This window comes from Mytilus galloprovincialis, chromosome 4, assembly GCF_965363235.1.
Source record: "Mytilus galloprovincialis chromosome 4, xbMytGall1.hap1.1, whole genome shotgun sequence".
Classification (NCBI taxonomy): Eukaryota; Metazoa; Mollusca; class Bivalvia; order Mytilida; family Mytilidae; genus Mytilus; species Mytilus galloprovincialis.
This window is the reverse complement of record NC_134841.1, coordinates 66,967,044-66,986,881: the sequence shown is the minus strand read 5'-3', so window position 1 is coordinate 66,986,881 and position 19,838 is coordinate 66,967,044. Positions and strand designations below refer to the sequence as shown.

General features: G+C 32.3%; 1 protein-coding gene across 1 annotated transcript; it reads right to left on the bottom strand.

The window, feature by feature from the left end:
* Positions 1–130: 130 nt before the first annotated feature.
* On the bottom strand, positions 131–19,658 carry LOC143072761 (mesenchyme-specific cell surface glycoprotein-like). The gene is made up of 11 exons (XM_076247856.1): positions 19,528–19,658; positions 11,247–11,425; positions 10,043–10,294; positions 9,206–9,401; positions 8,216–8,360; positions 7,122–7,236; positions 5,223–5,396; positions 2,863–2,937; positions 1,909–2,150; positions 1,204–1,412; positions 131–302 (listed from the first exon to the last, which is right to left on the bottom strand). Exons 2-11 carry the CDS (start codon positions 11,419–11,421, stop codon positions 197–199), a joined length of 1,689 nt encoding a protein of 562 aa, XP_076103971.1. The 5' UTR covers positions 11,422–11,425; positions 19,528–19,658; the 3' UTR covers positions 131–196.
* Between the last annotated feature and the right edge of the window lie 180 nt (positions 19,659–19,838).

Sequence of the window (19,838 nt, the reverse complement as noted above, 5' to 3'; positions counted from 1 at the left end):
AAAATAAATAATACATAAAAGTATTTAAAAAGTCTCCGTTTTTGAGTCCTGTATATCGAACGTTTACACAGCTTTAGGTATATGTATATAGTAAAGCCTAAAGTATGTAGCATAATAAAAATAAAACGTATTATGTTAAAATATGTTTTATTTATGGTAAGTCTTTATATATAAAACGTTTTCGATATAGCAGGTATTAGTTGCTGACAAACTGTAGTTCATAGATGCCTAGGGATCCGGACGCAGAACCAATAGCCCAAACTAAAACTTTTCCATTTGGTGATTGCGCTTGGTTGATAATCCTAGAAATTAAATAATATTTATCAGTTTTGTTAATCAGAAGTCGCTTTAGTTGTCAAGTTTTATATTGAATTAGTCAAAGTCTAGGCTTTTCCCGGTGATTAAAATATTCAATAACTTATTCTCCCTGAGTATTATTATAACACTGATTCTGAATTATATGATATAGATTCACTGAATCTATATCATATAATTCAGGCGTATATCCGCTACTAAACAACAATAGTATAGTTTTTAATGCCAATTAATTTTATGCAAGTGAAAACATCTGTTCCTTTTGAATGAATACGTTTATGTGAAAGTAAAATTCACCACATAGACAGTCTAGTATCAGCATTCTTCACCACATTTTTTAAAATTTAAATCCGCAATAGAAAAGAATACTTTTATAACTTCGGATACTTTTCCCCCAATATATTCGGAAAGAACGTATTCAATGGAGGAATTTCTATACTAGAACGTAGTGGTACTCTCTACATTTAAATGATAATTTACTCCATGAATACTGATTGTGCAGTTTTTGTTCACTTTGGGATCATTTGTTGATATTTCGTAAGGTGCATCCGACAAAATATCAAGGTAGTGTAGTATAGAAAACCTACGCCACGTGTGTCTTTATGTATGCACAAAAACTGGCTACCAAACACATGATTTGGTATTTAAGCCAAAACAAAGTGTTACTCATTTTTATACAGATGTACATGTATGTGTGCTTAAGAGAGAGCTGAGACAACTGACTGGGAAGGTTGATTGTGTTCATTTAAATATGTGGCATAAAAAGCCATTTCTGCACTGTACTTGTAAACTGATAGCACTTGAATTGAGATTACAAAATACCAAACATTTATTAAAAAAAAGTTGGGTTGTATCAGAAGGAACAAAGAATTTCATATCAATTTATACCCGATATCTGTAATGACGCTATCACCAGTCTGGTTGGTTGTATACAAGGTATTCCAAGGTTGAGCTAGTTGTCCTTCACGGTGGACACTTTCATGTCGTAAAGCAACATTTACATCACGATAAACATGAATAAGCCCTGTTTTTGTTCCAACTACTACCATAGGTGTAGCATCAAACATACCAACTGCTATAGCAGTAGGTTCTGGTCCCTGGAATAGCAAAATTAAATGCTCAATAGTATTCGCATAATTATATTTTCTGCAGTTTTATGATATTTGAAATTAATTTAAAATGCTATACAAGAGGTGGGTGTGTTTGTGTATGTATGTGTACTATTTACGCTTAATATGTTTAAGCATTCTTACATGTATCTGATGAATGTAACCTTTGTTCTCATTGCCCCTGCATATACTTGTAGTTGGATGGTTAGTACAACAGTAACTGCGATTCTTTATTACTTACTATTATTAACTTACTTACTATAGTTTCTTTTGCTAACAGCTTGGACTGCTATGTATTGTAACTTCACTTGATAAGGACAAGGAACTAAACGAGTATTGAATATTTTGTGCATTGTCTAGGAATATTAAAAATAAAATATTGAAACCAGTTTAACGACAAGATGGGATTATTAATATGAAAAAAAGCCATAAAATAATTAAAATCATGTATATCAATCTTTGTGTTAAATGCACCACAACTTACATGATCATCGGATCTTTGATCTACTTGTTGAAGTGGAGAGAAGCCACCATTACTTGCTTCACCGTTGAAAGTTGACGCATAATTTTCAAATTCCTTTCTTTCAAGTTCATCTTCAGTGTCATAGAGCCTACTAAAGGTTTGTGTCTGATGAACAGAAATACCACGACCGCCATAACCCTGAACAGTTTCAATAGAACCCAGTGCGGATCTAGGGGCATCTGAATATCGCACTTGCCATCGACCTGAAAATTCATTTGAATCTTTTATGTTAACCTTTGATTTAATGGTTATACGAAACAAACAGTCATATTACCTCCTTTTTTGGGGTTGGGGTGGGAAGGGGTCCGTGTTGCTCTGTAGTTCTTTAAGCAGTGTTTGTTGACTGCTGTTTGTCTTTTTTCGTTTACCTGTCTATTGTCGACTTAAGAGTATTGATTCGTCCTTTGATAAATCCACATCTTTCGTGTATAAATATTTTCAAGTCTTAGAAAAATTATAGACAAATCAAAATAATATAAGGCAAAAAAACCCATTAACGTTATGTTTGTTCTCTGTTTCAAATATGCATAGTTATCACGTTTGATGTAGGCATCCATCTTATTGGTTTAACAAATCATCAAAGGCGCGTGCAACATAATAAGAGACAGTACTTACGATTATCAAATATTTTTTAAATATTTTTTTTGATCACAAACAAATTGACCGCTTGGTTCATTTCATTACACAAAAAGAATGATGATGGCAAAACATGAATTTCGTCCTTTTTGACAATCAATATACAAGTACGCCAAACTCCGAAACAGCGGTAACGTCCTCTTTGCTACACTACGATGTTTCGGATTTTGCTAGTATGCCACATATATCAGAATCACCAAATAAAATATTAACATATGGTTTTCAGTCAAACAAATGTGAGGCTAACTTGATATTGTATGTAGTTGAACTAAATCTTACCAAGACGTTGGTTATCCCTTACTGCTGCTTTGAGATCAGCCGTCCATGAAATATCTAATTCATCAAATTCGTCATCTAAAGCAAAAAAGGAAAAGTATAAAATTACATTATTTTTGTTTTCTAATTTAAATTGTATTAATATTGGGAGCTAAAGGTTAATGTGCAAACGTATCGTGACACAGTTTAAAGTATAAGCATTTGAAACAAACGAAATGCCTAAGCATTTGTTGAAATTCTTTACCGCTTTCATAATTATACAATTACGTGGAAATGTAAAATGATCTGGTTATTGTTAATTTGTTTATTTGCGGACTAAGTCATCGCCAATCATTTTCTTTCTAAATAATTTTCAATTACCATTTCGCTCTAAAATGTTACGTCCTACGTTTTTTTTTCTGTAAATGCTACACGGAGTATCAGTAGGACAACCGGTGTGCCTCGCCTAATTTAATTCAACAGTCTTGAGTGAATAGTATCGTATTACACTCGTTACAGTGGTATAATCTATATTTATACTGCACTCGTTCTATTTGAGCAGTCAAAATGCACTGACCCGATATAACTTTCTCATGAATATTTAAATAGAAATTGCCGAATAATATTGAATTATTCATACGACCTCTTCAACCTGTTCTTGTTTCAAATGCATACATCGATGCGTGGAACGACTCAACATTGTTTCTTTTGAAATATTATTAGAAAAAACATATTTAATTTGTTAATATTTTTGTTTGCAACCTATAAATCATTATGTTTTATGGTTATGGTTGATATTTAAGTCCATACTCAAACGATTTCGTTCACCATCGTTTCAACAGGTAAATGTAAATTTCATTTTATACTGCACTCGTTCTATTTGAGCAGTCAAAATGCGTTGACTGTATATTTCTATGCCATATACAGTCACTGACCTGATATCACTTTTCCTCATGAATATTTAAATAGAAATTGTCGAAATTATATTTAATTATTCATACGACCTCTTCAACCTGTTCTTGTTTCCAATGTAAACAACGATGCGTTTAACGACTCAAACTTGTTTCTTTTGCAATTTTTGGGAAAACATATTTCACTTATTAATATTTTTTGTTTGCAACCTATAAATCATTATGTTTTATGTTTATTGTTGATATTTTAGTCTGCAACGAATTCGTTCATCATTGATTGCGGTAATGATATACATTTCATCGTGTTATATATTTCTCCGTCTGTGTGATATGAGGCCTTTTTAAAGGGGGATTTTTCCCAATATTTAAATCAAATAAATAACATTAACACAATAAACAACAATTGAAAATGTTTTTTTAGATTGCAGTATAAAGACAATAATAGTGCATTGACTTGACATATCAACGATATAAGGATTCGGCCCGAAACGGGGAAAATGCTCGGCACAGCCTCGCATTTCCCCGTTTGTAAGCCTCATCCTCATATCGTTGATATGTCAAGTCAATGCACTATTATTGTCTATGTATTGTATATTTCTTCGCGAGCATGATGTGAGGCCTTTTTAAAGGGTATTTCCCCCAATATTTAAATCAAATAAATAACCTTAACGCATTAAACAACAATTGAAAATGGTTTTTTTCAGATTGCAGTATAAAGACAATAATAGTGCACAGCCTCACATTTTCCCGTTTCTAAGCCTCATCCTTTTATCGTTGATATGTCAAGTCAATGCACTGTTATTGTCTATGTATCCCCTATGAAGATCCCGAATAGCATACAATGTATATGAATAAGATATCGCTTTAACGTATTGTGGATAAAGTTTTGTGTTGCTATCTGATTTAGAATATCAATAAGTTAATCATCTAAGATTTTGGTGAAAATGTTAACTAAAATTTATGTTGCTCATATGTTTGCAGAAAACAGCGACCTAATCACGCATAAGATTGAGGGTAATGATAAAATGAAGTCAACTTTTAGGTCACAGACGTTACTTCTGCCTGTCACAAGTCAGGAGTCTGTAATTCAGTGGTTGTCGTTTGTTTTTGTGTTACATATTTGTTTTTTCGTACATAAATAAGGCCATAAGTTTTCTCGTTTGAATTGTTTTATATTTGTCATTTCGGGGTATTTTATAGCTAGCTATGTGGTATAGCTCTGCTCATTGTTAAAGGCCGTACAGTGACCTATCATTGTTACCTTCTGTGTCATTTGGTCTCATGTCGAGAGTTGTCTCATTGTCAATTATACCATATCTTCTTTTTTTTATTCTATATGGAATGAATCTCATGAATATTCAGCTAAAGTAGTTGAGTGACAGTCGAACTTTAAAGAGTCAATAGCCATCATCACAAAAGAGATTTTGAATTATTTTTTATTTCATTTTGTAAAATATAACATATTTTACTAACCTTCGGCAATTGTTCTTGCTCGCTTAGATTCGTCAAATTCATCGCCTTGGGCAGCAGTATATCGTTTGATCATTCCTTGTTCTGCAGTTAATATAACCTCCATACCATTGAACGTAGCAATCTGAATATCAGTGGCTTGTCTCATGGAATAAACCGGATAGTTTGATAATTTACCTTTAAAAAGGAAATATATGTACACAATACGTAGTGTTTCTTATTTGTAATAAAATTTATGTTAAAATATCAATTTTCAACGTGGTATTTACCGACTTGTTTCTTTAATATTATGAGGCTGACTTCATACAGGAACTTCTTAGGAAGAAAGATAAGAAGTTAGCAATGTCCTTTAACTCTACTTTCCGCTATATAGATGATGTTCTTTCACTAAATAATTCCAAATTTGGTGACTATGTCGAACGCATCTATCCCATTGAATTAGAGATAAAGAATACAACAAATATAGTTAAGTCGACCTCATATCTTGACTTACATCTAGAAATTGACAATGAGGGTCGATTGAAAACAAAATTTTACGACAAAAGAGATGATTTCAGCTTTCCAATTGTGAACTTTCCATTTCTAAGTAGTAACATTCCAACAGCACCTGCACACGGAGTATATATATCTCCCTATTGATACGATATTCCCGTGCTTGCATTTCCTATCATGATTTTCTTGATAGAGGGTTGTTGCTCACAAGGAAGCTATTAAATCAAGAGTTCCAAATGGTGAAGTTGAAATCATCTCTTCGTAAATTTTACGGACGCCATCACGAATTGGTTGACCGTTATGGAATAACCGTTTCACAAATGATATTGGATATGTTCATTACGTCGTAGCTACAATCCCCTTCCCTTTCATAAATATGACCTACCGAATTAGACTATTTACCGGATTTGATATCTCATAAGCAACACCACGGGTGCTACATGTGAAGCAGGATCTGCTTACCCTTCCGGAGCACCTGAGATCACCCCTAGTTTTTGGTGGGGTTCGTGTTGTTTATTCTTTAGTTTTCTATGTTGTGTCGTGTGTACTATTGTTTGTCTGTTTGTCTTTTTCATTTTTAGCCATGGCGTTGTCAGTTTAGAATCACATTCAAAACAGTGTAGCTGTGGCCATTGATTGACAACCTTAAATTATCCCATTGACTGGGGCAGATTATGTGAACGTTTGTCTGTAACAACCGCTGCTCACTATGTACTTGTTAAAGGCACTTAAACTGTGGGGTCATAAAAGGTTCTCAACACCTAAATAAAGAAATTAGAAAAACTAATCAGGAATAACACGATGTTTTGATTTATATCAATAATATAAATCAAAACATAAAGTTATTCCCGATTAATTTTTCGAACTATTTTAATATTAAAGGCGTTAAGAACCTTTGGTGACCCCACAGTTTAAATTCTATAATAAGTAAGTAGTGAGCAGTTGTCGTTACAGACACACGTTCACCTCATCTGCCCCAGTCAATGGGATAATTTAAGGTTGTCAATCAATGGCCACAGCTACACTGTTTTGAATATGATTCTATTTTCGTTTTTCGAGTTTGACTGTCTCTCAGATATCTTTCGTCCCTCTGTTTTAACTACAAAAAACTTACTTTCGATCGATAGATTGATGTCAACATTACACATCACGCCCTCTCTAAAAAATCTACAAAAATAATAACCCCAAAAAACAACAACATTCAAATAAAAGTAAGAGAAAAAAAAAAGAAAAAAAATGAAAAAAGCGTTTCTCAGAATATGTTTTTCAGATTTTCCTTCTGCTGACAACGTATTTATTTACAAGTATGACGGTGACCTTTTGCATATACATGTATCTATTTTATCTTTTCTTATTTGTTAACATAAAAGATACAGGCTTTAGTTTAATGTCCGTAACAACATTTCGTACCTCCATCTTGATCACTGCAATCGATACCAAAATACTGCCAATTCTTCTCTCCAAGAGGAAATATTTCATTAACATTATAGGCGTTGATATCAATTCTTGCAACTGCATTATTTTCCTATAAAAAGAAAATGCTTGTTGGGATGTACCCAGACACTTCTACTCTTTTTTTGTTACCTGTTTTCTATTTGTATCTGTCTGATGAGTTAAGCCTTTTTCAACTGATTTTTATAGTTCGTTCTTATGTTGTACTGTTACACCACTTTCCAAGAGGAGGAATTGGATCCCGCCATATTTTGTATGTTTGCGCCCGTCCCAGGTCAGGAGCCTATAATTCATTGGCTGTTGTTTTTTTTTGCTGTGCCACATATTTGTTATTTTTTTGGTACAAAAATCAGGTTGTTAGTTTTCTCGTTTCAATTGTTTAACATTTTTCTTCTCAAGACCTTTTATAGCTGACTATGCGGTACGGGCTGTGTTCATTGTTGAAGGCCGTATGGTGACTTATAGTTGTAAGTTCCTGTATCATTTTGTTTCTTGAGAAGAGTTGTCTCTTTTTAATATTTATTTCTATTAGATCGATAAAGACAAAGCTACAAGAAGTTATAAGATCTGATATTAAATAAGCCTTAAAAATTCAGTCCTGTTAAAAAATACAAGGAACATTTTTTACATGAGGAATCAATTAAAAATAAAACATGTAAGAATGATTTTCCAATGATGATATATATTTTGTATTGGAAAAATTTATTCATTTTAACTTTGCTGAAATAGCTGTTAAGAACATTCTTCTATTTACATAAAGCTGGTGCAAATGTGAGGTAAAACTCCCCAGATAGGCTAGCAAAGAGTTTCTCTGGGAATAAAATCTACCTATCCATGAATATAAAACTTAACACATCTCTGGGGATAAAAGGTGAACACATATCTGGGAATCAAAAGTTCACACATCTGCAGGATTAAAAAAGTTTACACATCTCTTGGAATTAAAAAAGGTATTGCAAGTCTCTGGTCAAAACGTACAGAACATATGCAGTAGTACATAAAGTTAAATAATATTTTAAAAGTTTATATCAAACAACACTTCACACACTTACAGGAAGAGACACGTAAGCGAATCGCTGGTCATTGCTAATGGTTACTTGTTCAGGTTCAAGGTCGTCAGACATTTTGTTTATTATACCAGCATTATGGTTTCCTCGATAAACCCATCTTACTCCTTTATTTTGGTACTCGGTTTCTCTAAGCGAAAAAAATAAGCAATACAGGATTTATGAAGAACGACAAAAAAACTACGTAGAGAAATATACAAAGAGTTAAAGAAGAAACATAAGTTGAAACACGCTAAAAGACTAAAAAGGACAGATTAAAACGATTTCAATTTTAGAACGAACTGTCTCTTTCGAAGTTGAATAGGAAAGAAAATTGGTATTTAATATTTTTGATTAGAAGTTTTTTTGTACACCAAAATCAAGTCACAGTTTATTAATATACACTTATGTTTGCAAAAGTGTAACCGATGCTAAAATATCTATGCTCAATATAAACGTACTAAAAAAAAATGAATATTCTTGCATTTCCACTTTATTAGCTGCTACATCGATATGATTTTATGCTGTAGCACTTATATTAGCTGTTGTTGACTTCGAAAGATATGGGAGATTTGGCAGAATATGAAGTGTTGTTTATATTAATGTATATGTTAACCAAAAATTCAATTAGACTCGACTACGTTTTTGAACGTATGAATATTCAGTTCAAAACATTCAGATTTAAGAATTTAAACTAATAAAAATATAAGCAATATTGGTCTATCATTAAACTGTAGATTAATTTATGCTATTAATGTGTTTTCTTTTGCTGTATTTTTCTCTGTTGTTAAAGTAAAGTAAGAAAGATGTTACAATGTACATGTATCTTGATCAATCGACTATCAAATGCATATACATACGTATGATGTCTTTTGATCTCTTTCCCGCGACGAAATTCTTATCTTTTTGAAAATGATTGAAATGTTTTGCATATATTAATTGAAAATATAATGACAGACTGTTCACCTTATTTCTATACAAGAATAATAAAAATACCTGCCAGCTAAAAACAGGTCGAAACTGATGGTGACCACAGCTGGAGACCCAACGTCATTTCTAAGCATAATCGTAACTGTGCCTGGTGGATCAACAAAAGACCGAGCAATTTCATCCATATCACCTCGACCTTCATTAGCGATGATCAGCTTTTGGCAATCAGACGTAAAAGCAAGTCCCTTAGGATTAACTCCAACTGGAAAATATTTGTTTTGAAAAAAGTATATGTAAGATTAATTCTTGATGACTTAATCGTGGGTTGTTCACGATTCTATTTGAAAACAAGAACATACGGAACAATGAAACAATGAAACATTATAAACTAGTATACATCACGAGTTACAGTCTGTTGAATCCTTTCAGATTTTTCCTTAACACCATGTTTTTTTTTTTTTATAAAGGGTTGTGGCACCTTTTCTTTTAAAGGGAAGTAACTCCTTACTAACCCCATATGGTAACTGACCATGTATGGTAACTAACCCTTTATTTTTTAGTACACCCTATATATCAAATATACATAGTCATCAGATTTAGTCCTTTAACCAATCATATCTCTATAATTATATAGGAGGTAAGATAAACTAGTATACATCAGTAATTTCATAACATATACTAGTATGTTAAATAGAAATCCGTACGTTTGACTGGCAAGCAACAATCATGATACTTCAACACTTCATACCTAATGTGCTTTGGTCAATGCTTTTATGCCCATAAACATTACAAAGTTTGATTATTATTATAATATCTGCAGAAAAACAACAACAGCATTTCTATTCATCTTACACAAACATAAGCTCATTGATAAATATGATTGTACACCAAATTATTTCATACCTTGTTCTCTCCCAAAACTAACTAGCTGTACATTTCCACGTTGAAAAGTTTTAAAGAGTTCCACGTGTCCTTCTTTAGTGGCTAACGATGATTCTATGCTGACCGCTACCGTGTCACCACACACTGCTACATCATTTGCCCTTCCATTGACAATAGCATCAAATGAGTGTGTGTACAGGTTATTTGGGGCGGACGGATTAGAAATATCAATTACATGAAGAAGACGAGGTTGACTCACCCCTGATTGACTACCTGAAATAAAAATAGGTTATTTTTAATTCCTTCAATTAGTTGATTAGTTTAAAAAGATAAGAACAAACTATGAAAACATGTATATATTGTTTAATTCTTATTTAAAACAAGGGCCTGGCCTTGAAGGCATAAAACTTTGCTCAGTGCTCGGACCACAAAAAACATGCTCGAAACATGAAATCCAGCAATTTGATTGGTTGATTTCCGAGTCTGTGTACAAAAATCATGCTCGACAGTTTTATGACCGTGAGTCCAGGTTGTTTCAATTTTTGTAGAACAAGTACTCTATAATTGGTTTGTATTGAAAGCCTTGTTAACCTTTAATTACTATTAGCTTGTCGTTATGTCCTATTGTTTTGTTTACTTGTGTGTTCCTCTGTCCTGTACGTTATTCATTTTATTTGTATTGTAGTCCTGTTATTTTAGTGTTATATTTAACATTGTCATTAAAGCGGGAGGTTTGGCTAGCCACAAAACAAGGTTCAATTTTTTTTCTTAAAATGTCCTGTAACAAGTCTGGAAAATGGCTTTTGTTATCTTATAGTTCGTTTCTGTGTGTGTTGCATTTTAGTGTTTCTGTTGTGTCGTTGTTCTCCTCTTATACTTTATGCGTTTCCCTCAGTTTTAGTTTGTAAACCGGATTTCCCAATCGATTTATGAATTCCGAACAGCGGCATACTACTGTTGTCTTTATTTATATAGATTGTTAACCTTATAGCAAATATATTAAAATGCCAATTTTATTCAAAGGAATCATCAAATTATATATATTTGGTAATGCCTTAGAAATCGCTTGAGCATAAGGTCAATCTACATGTTTACAGTAAGAATTGAAAAAAAGGAATAAATGGAAAAAGCAGGACACTGTAATTCAGTGGTTGTTGTTTGTGCTGTATATCACATTTGGTTTTAGTTCAGTGTTTTGTAGCTAAAGCAGGTGCGAATTTCTTACCTATCACATACATTATCCGTTCTTGGGAATCATAAGCAGCTTTGTGAGCAGCGTCTTTTAAAAATCCATAGTTATTGTTGGTAGTATAAGGAAATTTAAAGTAACTAAGTTTATTCAACTGAAACTGAGAATACACCGCTGACGTGAACATAAGAAGTTGTACTACTGTCTTCATTTTTCTGCAAAGTATTTGAAACAATTTCTAGCTTTTATAATTAAATACTTGAACGTTCTGTCAAGTGAAAGCATACATATGTGAATAAGGAAAGTTGTGTCAAGTGAAAGCATACATATGTGAATGAGGAAAGTTCTGTCAAGCGAAAGCATACATATGTGAATGAGGAAAATGTATATTAATTGATTATTATGTGCAAAAACAGAAGCCAAATCTTTTTAAACATTTAATATGTTTTATGGATCTGTCAAATGCATCACAAAATCTCTTTCTAGAATGATTACATCTATTATATCAGCAAAGTGAATCTGCTACTAAAGTGGCTATCGGTATCTGACCCCATCATGCAATGGTATTCAACATTCAATTTCTTTACCATTTACTCAAGCATTCCGATTTAAAACTCATTTTAAGATTCAACAAAAAGCCATTCTTTGTTTCTTATAAAAGGAATACTTCACGTAGATATGAATTGCCTAGGAAGGGACACATCATACTTTATAAAAAACACACCTTCTAATTTCATCCTAAACTTTTCTATGACATCACCAACGTTCTTGATTTTGTTTTGTTGACAGAATATTTGTGGACGTGCTTAATTTTGATTGTTTACTTGCTGACTTGTTATTTTTATATGGAAGAAGTATGCTTCTTAAGAAAACAAATAGAAACCATCGATTTCGTAAACTTCATCTTTGGCTTCATAGATGATATTCTTTTACACACACGAGTGAGTGGAGATTTATTTCTATTCCGTTAAATTTAGATTTTCCCTTATCTCTTTCTATCCTTAGTAACTGTGGAACAAGTTTGTAGAACAAGTTTATAGAACAAGTTTGTAAAAGTAGTGTGAAGAACTAGTAAGATAAGTATCTATATATAAGTCTTTAATTAGTACTGCACGGGTATTTCTTAGGCGGATATACGGGTTGGTTCTAAGTCCGATACTTGAATAATATGTATTAAGGTTCTCACAGTAACTTATAAGTACGACACGTTCTGTATAGTATATTATTTGCATTATTTTATAATGATTTATTTTAGAATAGCTAGATGTGTATTTATTGAGAGATATTTGTAATGTTTTATTATCTTAAGCCCCAGTCTCACTAGAGCATGATCGCACCATGCTCACCGTGATCTAAAATAAATTCAGATCGTGGTGAGGTCGCGGTATGTCCGGCATGAAAATGTAAATTTGTGTTGCCTTCACGATGCTACTACTTCCTCATTGCGCTTCTACAACGACCCCGCTACGATTATACCACGTTCTCACACGAGTATGGTGAGTATTGTTGTATCGCACAAAAAATAATAAATTACTGCGAGCAAACCAACCCTACATTTTGACCTTGCCTCTTATTTAGCCATGTAGATAGATTATGAGGGAGCAATTGCAATAGTCAGAATCGGGACGTTAAATTAGATGCCTTCTTTAAAGATAGTGTCACAATATGGACTAGTTAATGAACCCTTGCAACAATGGTGTGAAGCATCAGTATGTTGCCTGTTGCAATGTAATCGATTGTGTCTCTATCAAATATGCCATCATTTTCCAGTGAGTCCAAATTTCCCACCTTTCATCACGATCGACTGTATCTTGCATAACCTTACTATTGTTTATTCTCTCTCGATCGTCCTGTGCATGTATGTAATGTTTGCCCCAAGACTTAAAAATCAATCAATCAATCAACCTTTAACTTGTTAGTTTCCATTGTGGTGACTGCTGATCGCCTTTCTCTAATCCTTATATAAAAGATACCACAGACACAGTTAGTTGAATCTGCTGATTAACATCAAAACATTAACAATGTGTATTCGTTGAGAGCTAGATTTTAGAGCAAAGATGGCTTTTTATTTTCTCATTGTCAACGTTCCATGTCTATATATATCAACATTCGAGTAACACTTGAACATGAAATATACATGAAAATATCCATTTGAAATATATTTAAGAGCGTTCCTTGCCTATAACAATGACATTGATAGTGGGATGTTGCTTAAAAGGAACTTACAGGTTCAAGGTTTGGTAAAGTTGTAAAAAGTAAAACCACAAAAATACTAAACTCCGAGGAAAATTCAAAAAGGTCTGGTTTACAAAATTTATAAAGTTTTACAGACGCGATTATGACTAAGTTGACTTTTACAAAAAAAAATCTTTGTCATTCAAACACCTTTTCTTGTCAAGTTAAATTCTGAATTTGTCTCATTCCTGGTTTTTTACTTGTCACGAGCTACACGTTTTCTGTCACTAGTATCATTATTGCACCAGGATGTTCAGCCGAAATTATAAATTGTGGTTTGTAGTAAAATATCTATCAATCCACATAATTTAACTAGTGTATAGAATTCAGTAGAATAGACTATTCTTAATCATGAAAATAGGGCTTTAGGAGAGTACATAACACACATAAACAGTATCATCTAAAACATTTGCCGAACAACAATATTTGTAATCTAGAAAATAGACACAACCCCCTCTCCCCAAAATATATCATTATAAAATTCTTTATAAGTTGACATTGACTCAAGTACACTAAACAGCTGTACGTAATAAACAGAATGTGTGATTAGTTGTTGAAGAAACATCTACAGATAAATGAAAAAAAAAATAATATTTAATTATGAAGTATACCGCAAATCACACTTGATGACTATTTACCGGATTTGTTATCACATAAGCAACACGACGGTGCCGCATGTGGAGCAGGATCTGCTTACCCTTCCGGAGCACCTGAGATCACCCCTAGTTTTTTGGTGGGGTTCGTGTTGTTTATTCTTTAGTTTTCTATGTTGTGTCGTGTGTGCTGTTGTTTGTTTGTCTTTTTCATTTTTAGCCATGGCGTTGTCAGTTTGTTTTAGATTTATGAGTTTGACTGTCCCTTTGGTATCTTTCGTCCCTCTTTTTTGATGACTATCAATAGTTGTGATTTCTTCAATATGAACTAAAAAAAAATATTAGGTTTAAGGTTTCACTAAAGTCAAAATAAAGGACACTTCCTAAACATCTAAACTTTGTCTGTTTTTGTTCAACCTATAATGAATAAAGTCCTAAACTCTGGAAATATATGTTTATTTGAACATCCTTTACATTTACACATTGTGTATTAATTGTAAATAAACTTGAAATTGTTATGTGGTGGCCAAACCGGTTCTTGGGGTTAACACTAAATTTTCTAATAAATCTGGAGGCATGCGAGAAAACTTTATTTGATTATTTTTTTATTTTTTAAGAAAATTATCATATTTTATTGAAATCTGTACATTTGTTAGTTGAAAAACATCAAGTACCGGTACCTTATCCCGGTCCATACCATGTCAGTAATTTCAAAAAAGTAGTTTACCATTAAGATTTTGAAACATAATTATCTAGTATAACAAATGCACAGGTTTTGAAAAAATATCTATGTTTTGTAATGAATTTCTTTTTTATTTGCACATGAACATAATTAGTTATACACATTTTTATGCACAATAGTCATATATACTAAACAGAAGATATATAGTATATTTGATGGACACAGCTGTTTTAGTTTGACACATTGCAGAAAATTATTGTAAGACAAAGGCTGTTTGGATATGAAATATGTTTACAATATATGTGGAGTCTATTAGGATTTTGTTTGTTTGTTTTTATTACAGTAAAGGAGTCCAGGGGTTCCAGCAGTTCTCTGCCCTACTGAGTAATTTATTTTTATAAAATGTATTTTTTGCTATTAATAATTTTCCTTTTAAATATTTTTTAGTGCTATAATATTGGTTTGTTCCATAGATAATTTGCTTCTATAAATGTAGAATTTTGTTAACAGAAGTATTAAGTTTCTTATATCATTTTATCTGGTTTTGTTAGACATGCGCGTAGCTACGTTTACGTCAAAACGCCCGGGCGTACACTTGAATTTTGAAAATAAAACAAATAATCGACATAGAATAAGAAAAACTGGTCAAAAGCACATCAGCCTTGTGCTTCTTTTTTTAATGGATTGTAATTTTAAATAAAAAGGGACTTAATTTACTGAAATAGATCAATTTATGATATATTTTGTTCGAATCTTTTGTAAAAGTCTGAATCCACTTTGAATTCTACGTACTCTTATATTTCTTATATATCTGCTCAGATTCGATATGCTGTTTGTATTTTTGTCGAGCCTGTGATGTATGTCCCAAAAACGAGACAAAGCGGCGTCAATATTTAGGTTCCGAATGTGGATAAAGTCTTTTGAATGACTCTCCGTGAAATTTTACGAAAGTTGTACAGAAACTGTTTATGATCAAAAGAGTATTCAGAGCAATATAATAATGCAATTATATCTTTAATTTTTGCCGCATTTTAAGGACAAAATGTATTTCTTTCTGCAATTAATAAGTGGTCGCAGTTTGGGCTTATATTTTGTTATTTCTCAATTACATTAACTACTTGTCGAACATTCATCGAAATTTATGAAAATGCCGAAGAAGCTTTTTCTATGACTAATGTCTAAAGCTAAAATTTTAAAAGCATTTGTTTTCGTTCATTTTTCGGTTCTTTTCTGATATCTGATAGACAGATAGCCAGACTCTTCTTTACGCAATTAATTGTTTTACATGGTCAATTTATAAACCTTCATAGATTGTCGTGAAATATTCCAGATCAAGAAAAAAATATCAATAGAAAATTTTAGACGGGTAGATTTTTTTTAATCCGTTTAAAGGAATGATAGATTGATTTACTTTTTGTGGAAGAAATCCTAGGTGTTCCAGATTTTTTTTATATTGCACCTCTTAGAAATATTTTTTTCCCGTGTTCATTAAAAGGGGCTTTTGTTGATTGTATGCTCACTCACGGCACCATTTAAACTTATTTAAAAGTAATATTGGTTTGGACGTTTTCTCTAAAACCAATGACCATTAGCCTAGCTTCCAGTTTAACACGATGAATAAGTTAACATATTACAAAATTTAAAAAAAAAATAAACCATTTAGATTCAAAAGTATGTTGCTATCAATGATTTTTTACTGACAGGAATCATTATGGTATCTCATTCTCGATAGCTTTCGGGGCTTCGTCCCTTTCGAACCCACTACCAACAGGTGCTTTGACATTGAGCGGTTGGCACCCCTCATATCCCTCGCCAAGGTTCGGGCGTACACGTAAAAATGACCCTGCTACGCCACTGTTAGAATACCAAATAAAAGCAAATCAATATTTAATGTTAGTTCTATTTCGGTCTCTTCTCAAATATCCAGGAGTTAAGGTCTTCCCATAATTTTGATATATATGGACACGTCCAGAATATATGTTCTATTGTTTCGACCCCTCCACACCCAAAACTACACATATTTGTATCTTAAATTTTTTATTTAAAGAGAAGTTCATTCGTGCCTAAAATTCGATGTATTATTATATATTGAAACCACTGCAATCTTTTATTTTTTTGTAATATAAAAGGGCAATACATGGATATTTTTCCAATTGAAGTTTGCATTGAGAATTATTGACCATTTTTGTTCACATTTTTGTTTAGGATTTGACTTTTTACCATTCAAAATATTATACATATACTTTGAACCTCTCTGGGATTTAAAAAAAAAACTTTAACATTTGGACATATTTTATATTCTATTAAATACTTTTTTATTGCAGAAATTAGTCCTTGATATGTGAGAAAATTAGTTTTAATATTGTATACATTATTAAAGTGATCAAAAGTCATAAAATTTCCACCTTCCTCTAACTAGTCATTGATCAGCCAAACCCTTTTTTTAGTCCAATCTTTATGTAAAACTGAATGGTTAGCAATCTTTATTTCATCATTCTTCTATATAGGGCATGTGTTAATTTGAGAGTATTTTTTTTCATATTTTGAAGATCTTGCCAAGCATCAAATACTTTTGAATATTTAGCTTCTTATAAGGACCAAGAAATTGCATTTCCAACAAAATCAAACTTTCTGAAAAGAGGAATAGTTTCACTAGTTTTGAATTATTAATTCTTCTTATCCAGGTTAATTTCAGACCTTTTATATAGTTTTCAATATTTATCATTTTTAGTCCTCCTTAACGGTGTGGTTTGGATAAGGTTCTCAATTTTGTTATCATGCTTTGCCTTTAAACTTTCTCAGATGCACAGGTTTGTCTGTAAATTTGTAGGTGAAAATGCAGCCATTTTAGCCAAAGGGTCCACATGAACCTTAAGCCATCTAGCAGGCCTCCAGATTTTTTTGAAAATTTAGTTATCACTCTAGTTTAGTTATCAATAAGTATTGCAATATGCATTTTGTTTAAATGAATTATCAGTATTTAGTTCTAATATAATCTTAAATCAATCCTAATTCTATCTCACTTTGATAGTTTTTCATATGTGACGTCATGCTGTTTCTAAATTTCAGAAATTCAAATGTGGCATAACGTTTGTGCCTTTTCGCCATCGTATGTGACGTCACATTTTTGTAATTACGTTGACGCCTGGACTGATTCGGGTGTGTCTATTCTGTGTTAAACTTTAATAGCATTATGTATTCGGGTTTAGTTTTCTGTAATTAGTTAATACTTCAGTTTCATTATGTATATCTCTTTCATATTCATTTGTTAAATTTTACTGTTTGCAATAGCATGAATTGTTCTATATAATAAGGATGTTCTTATCCCGGGCATAAAAACAATGCCGTATTTGGCAAAACCTGTTCAACTTTTTATCTTCAGTGCTGTACAACTTTGTACCTTTTTCACTTTCGATCTTTTATATCTGGGCGTTATGTATTCGGGTTTAGTTTTCTGTAATTAGTTAATACTTCAGTTTCTTTATGTATATCTCTTTCATATTCATTTGATAAAATTTACTGTTTGCAATAGCATGAATTGTTCTATATAATAAGAATGTTCTTATCCCGGGCATAAAAACAATGCCGTATTTGGCGAAACCTTTTCAACTTTTGATCTTCAGTGTTGTACAACTTTGTACTTTTTTCACTTTCGATCTTTTATATCTGGGCGTCACTTGTAAGTCTTGTGTGGACAAGGCGCGTTTTTGGCGTATTGAATTTTAAACCTGATGCTTTTTGTTATCTATTAATCATGTTTTTCTTTGTCTAATATGTTCTATTAATTTGTATTGTAGTCCTGTAATATTATGTTTTCATTTCAATGTTATATTTAACTTTGCCATTAAAGTGCGAGGTTTGGCATGCCACAAAACCAGGTTCAACCCACCACTTTTATTCCCCTTTAAAAGTGTCCTGTACCAAGTCAGGAAGATGGCCATTGTTATATTATTGTTCGTTTCTGTGTGTGTTGCATTTTAACGTTGAGTCGTTTGTGTTTTCTCTTATTTTTGAGAAATTGAGATAAGACGTGGCACGGTACTTGTCTATCCCAAATTCATGTATTTGGTTTTCATGTTATATTTGTTATTCTCGTGGTGTTTTGTCTGATGCTTGGTCCGTTTCTGTGTGTGTTACGTTTCGGTGTTATGTCGTTGTTCTCCTCTTATATTTAATGCGTTTCCCTCGGTTTTAGTTTGTTACCCCGATTTTGTTTTTTGTCCATGGATTTATGAGTTTTGAACAGCGGTATACTACTGTTGCCTTTATTTAAGAACTGGTTTGGCCACAGCATAACAATTTCAAGGTTATTTACAATTTACACAATGTGTATATGTTAAGTATATTCAAATGAAGATATGTTCCCATAGTTTATGACTTTAATCGTTGTAGGTTGAAAAATACTGGCAAAGTTTAGATGTTTATGAAGTGTCCTATATTTTAAATTTAGTGGAAACTTAATCAGTATCATTGTTTTAAGAATAACAGCAATTCATACTTTAAGGCCCAATCATGTAAATTCATGGTACTGCATTTACATGCTATATAACTTTTTAAGACCAATCATTTAACGATGAAATGACATTTATCACCAAAGCGTGCCTCTGGTGTATTAAGATTGGTACCGACTATGTTATTAACCCAGAATATTGTGTACTACATAGTGTAGGTTAATATTCCTGATGCTGTTTTCAACTTGTTTTCCTTAAACGACTGGAATACTACGCAAAAGTACCAAAATGCTAAATACTGTGTGACAACGCTAATAATAGTATTAGTAGTAAATTTGTGTAACATAAAAACTTACCAGACTACCTGTCTTTACTGATAGTCAATCCTTTGTGAAATATATGTGTACATCTGTTCAAATTCCAAAGATTAATCTCCATTCAAGTTTGTAATATAGCCTCTTGTTATTTTGTTTATGTAGGAGAATTTGTGAAAAGTGAAAATTGTTTCTGAAGAACATTGAGAGTTACACCATTAAGTCCGAGGAAACAAACTGACTGTTATTTTCTCGAAAGCATTTAAAAGACGGTTATCAATATTATAAAAGACGATTCTAATTTTTCTTTAGATTTTATAAAGGGTGGACAACTTTCTTTGTCAGTTTTTTCA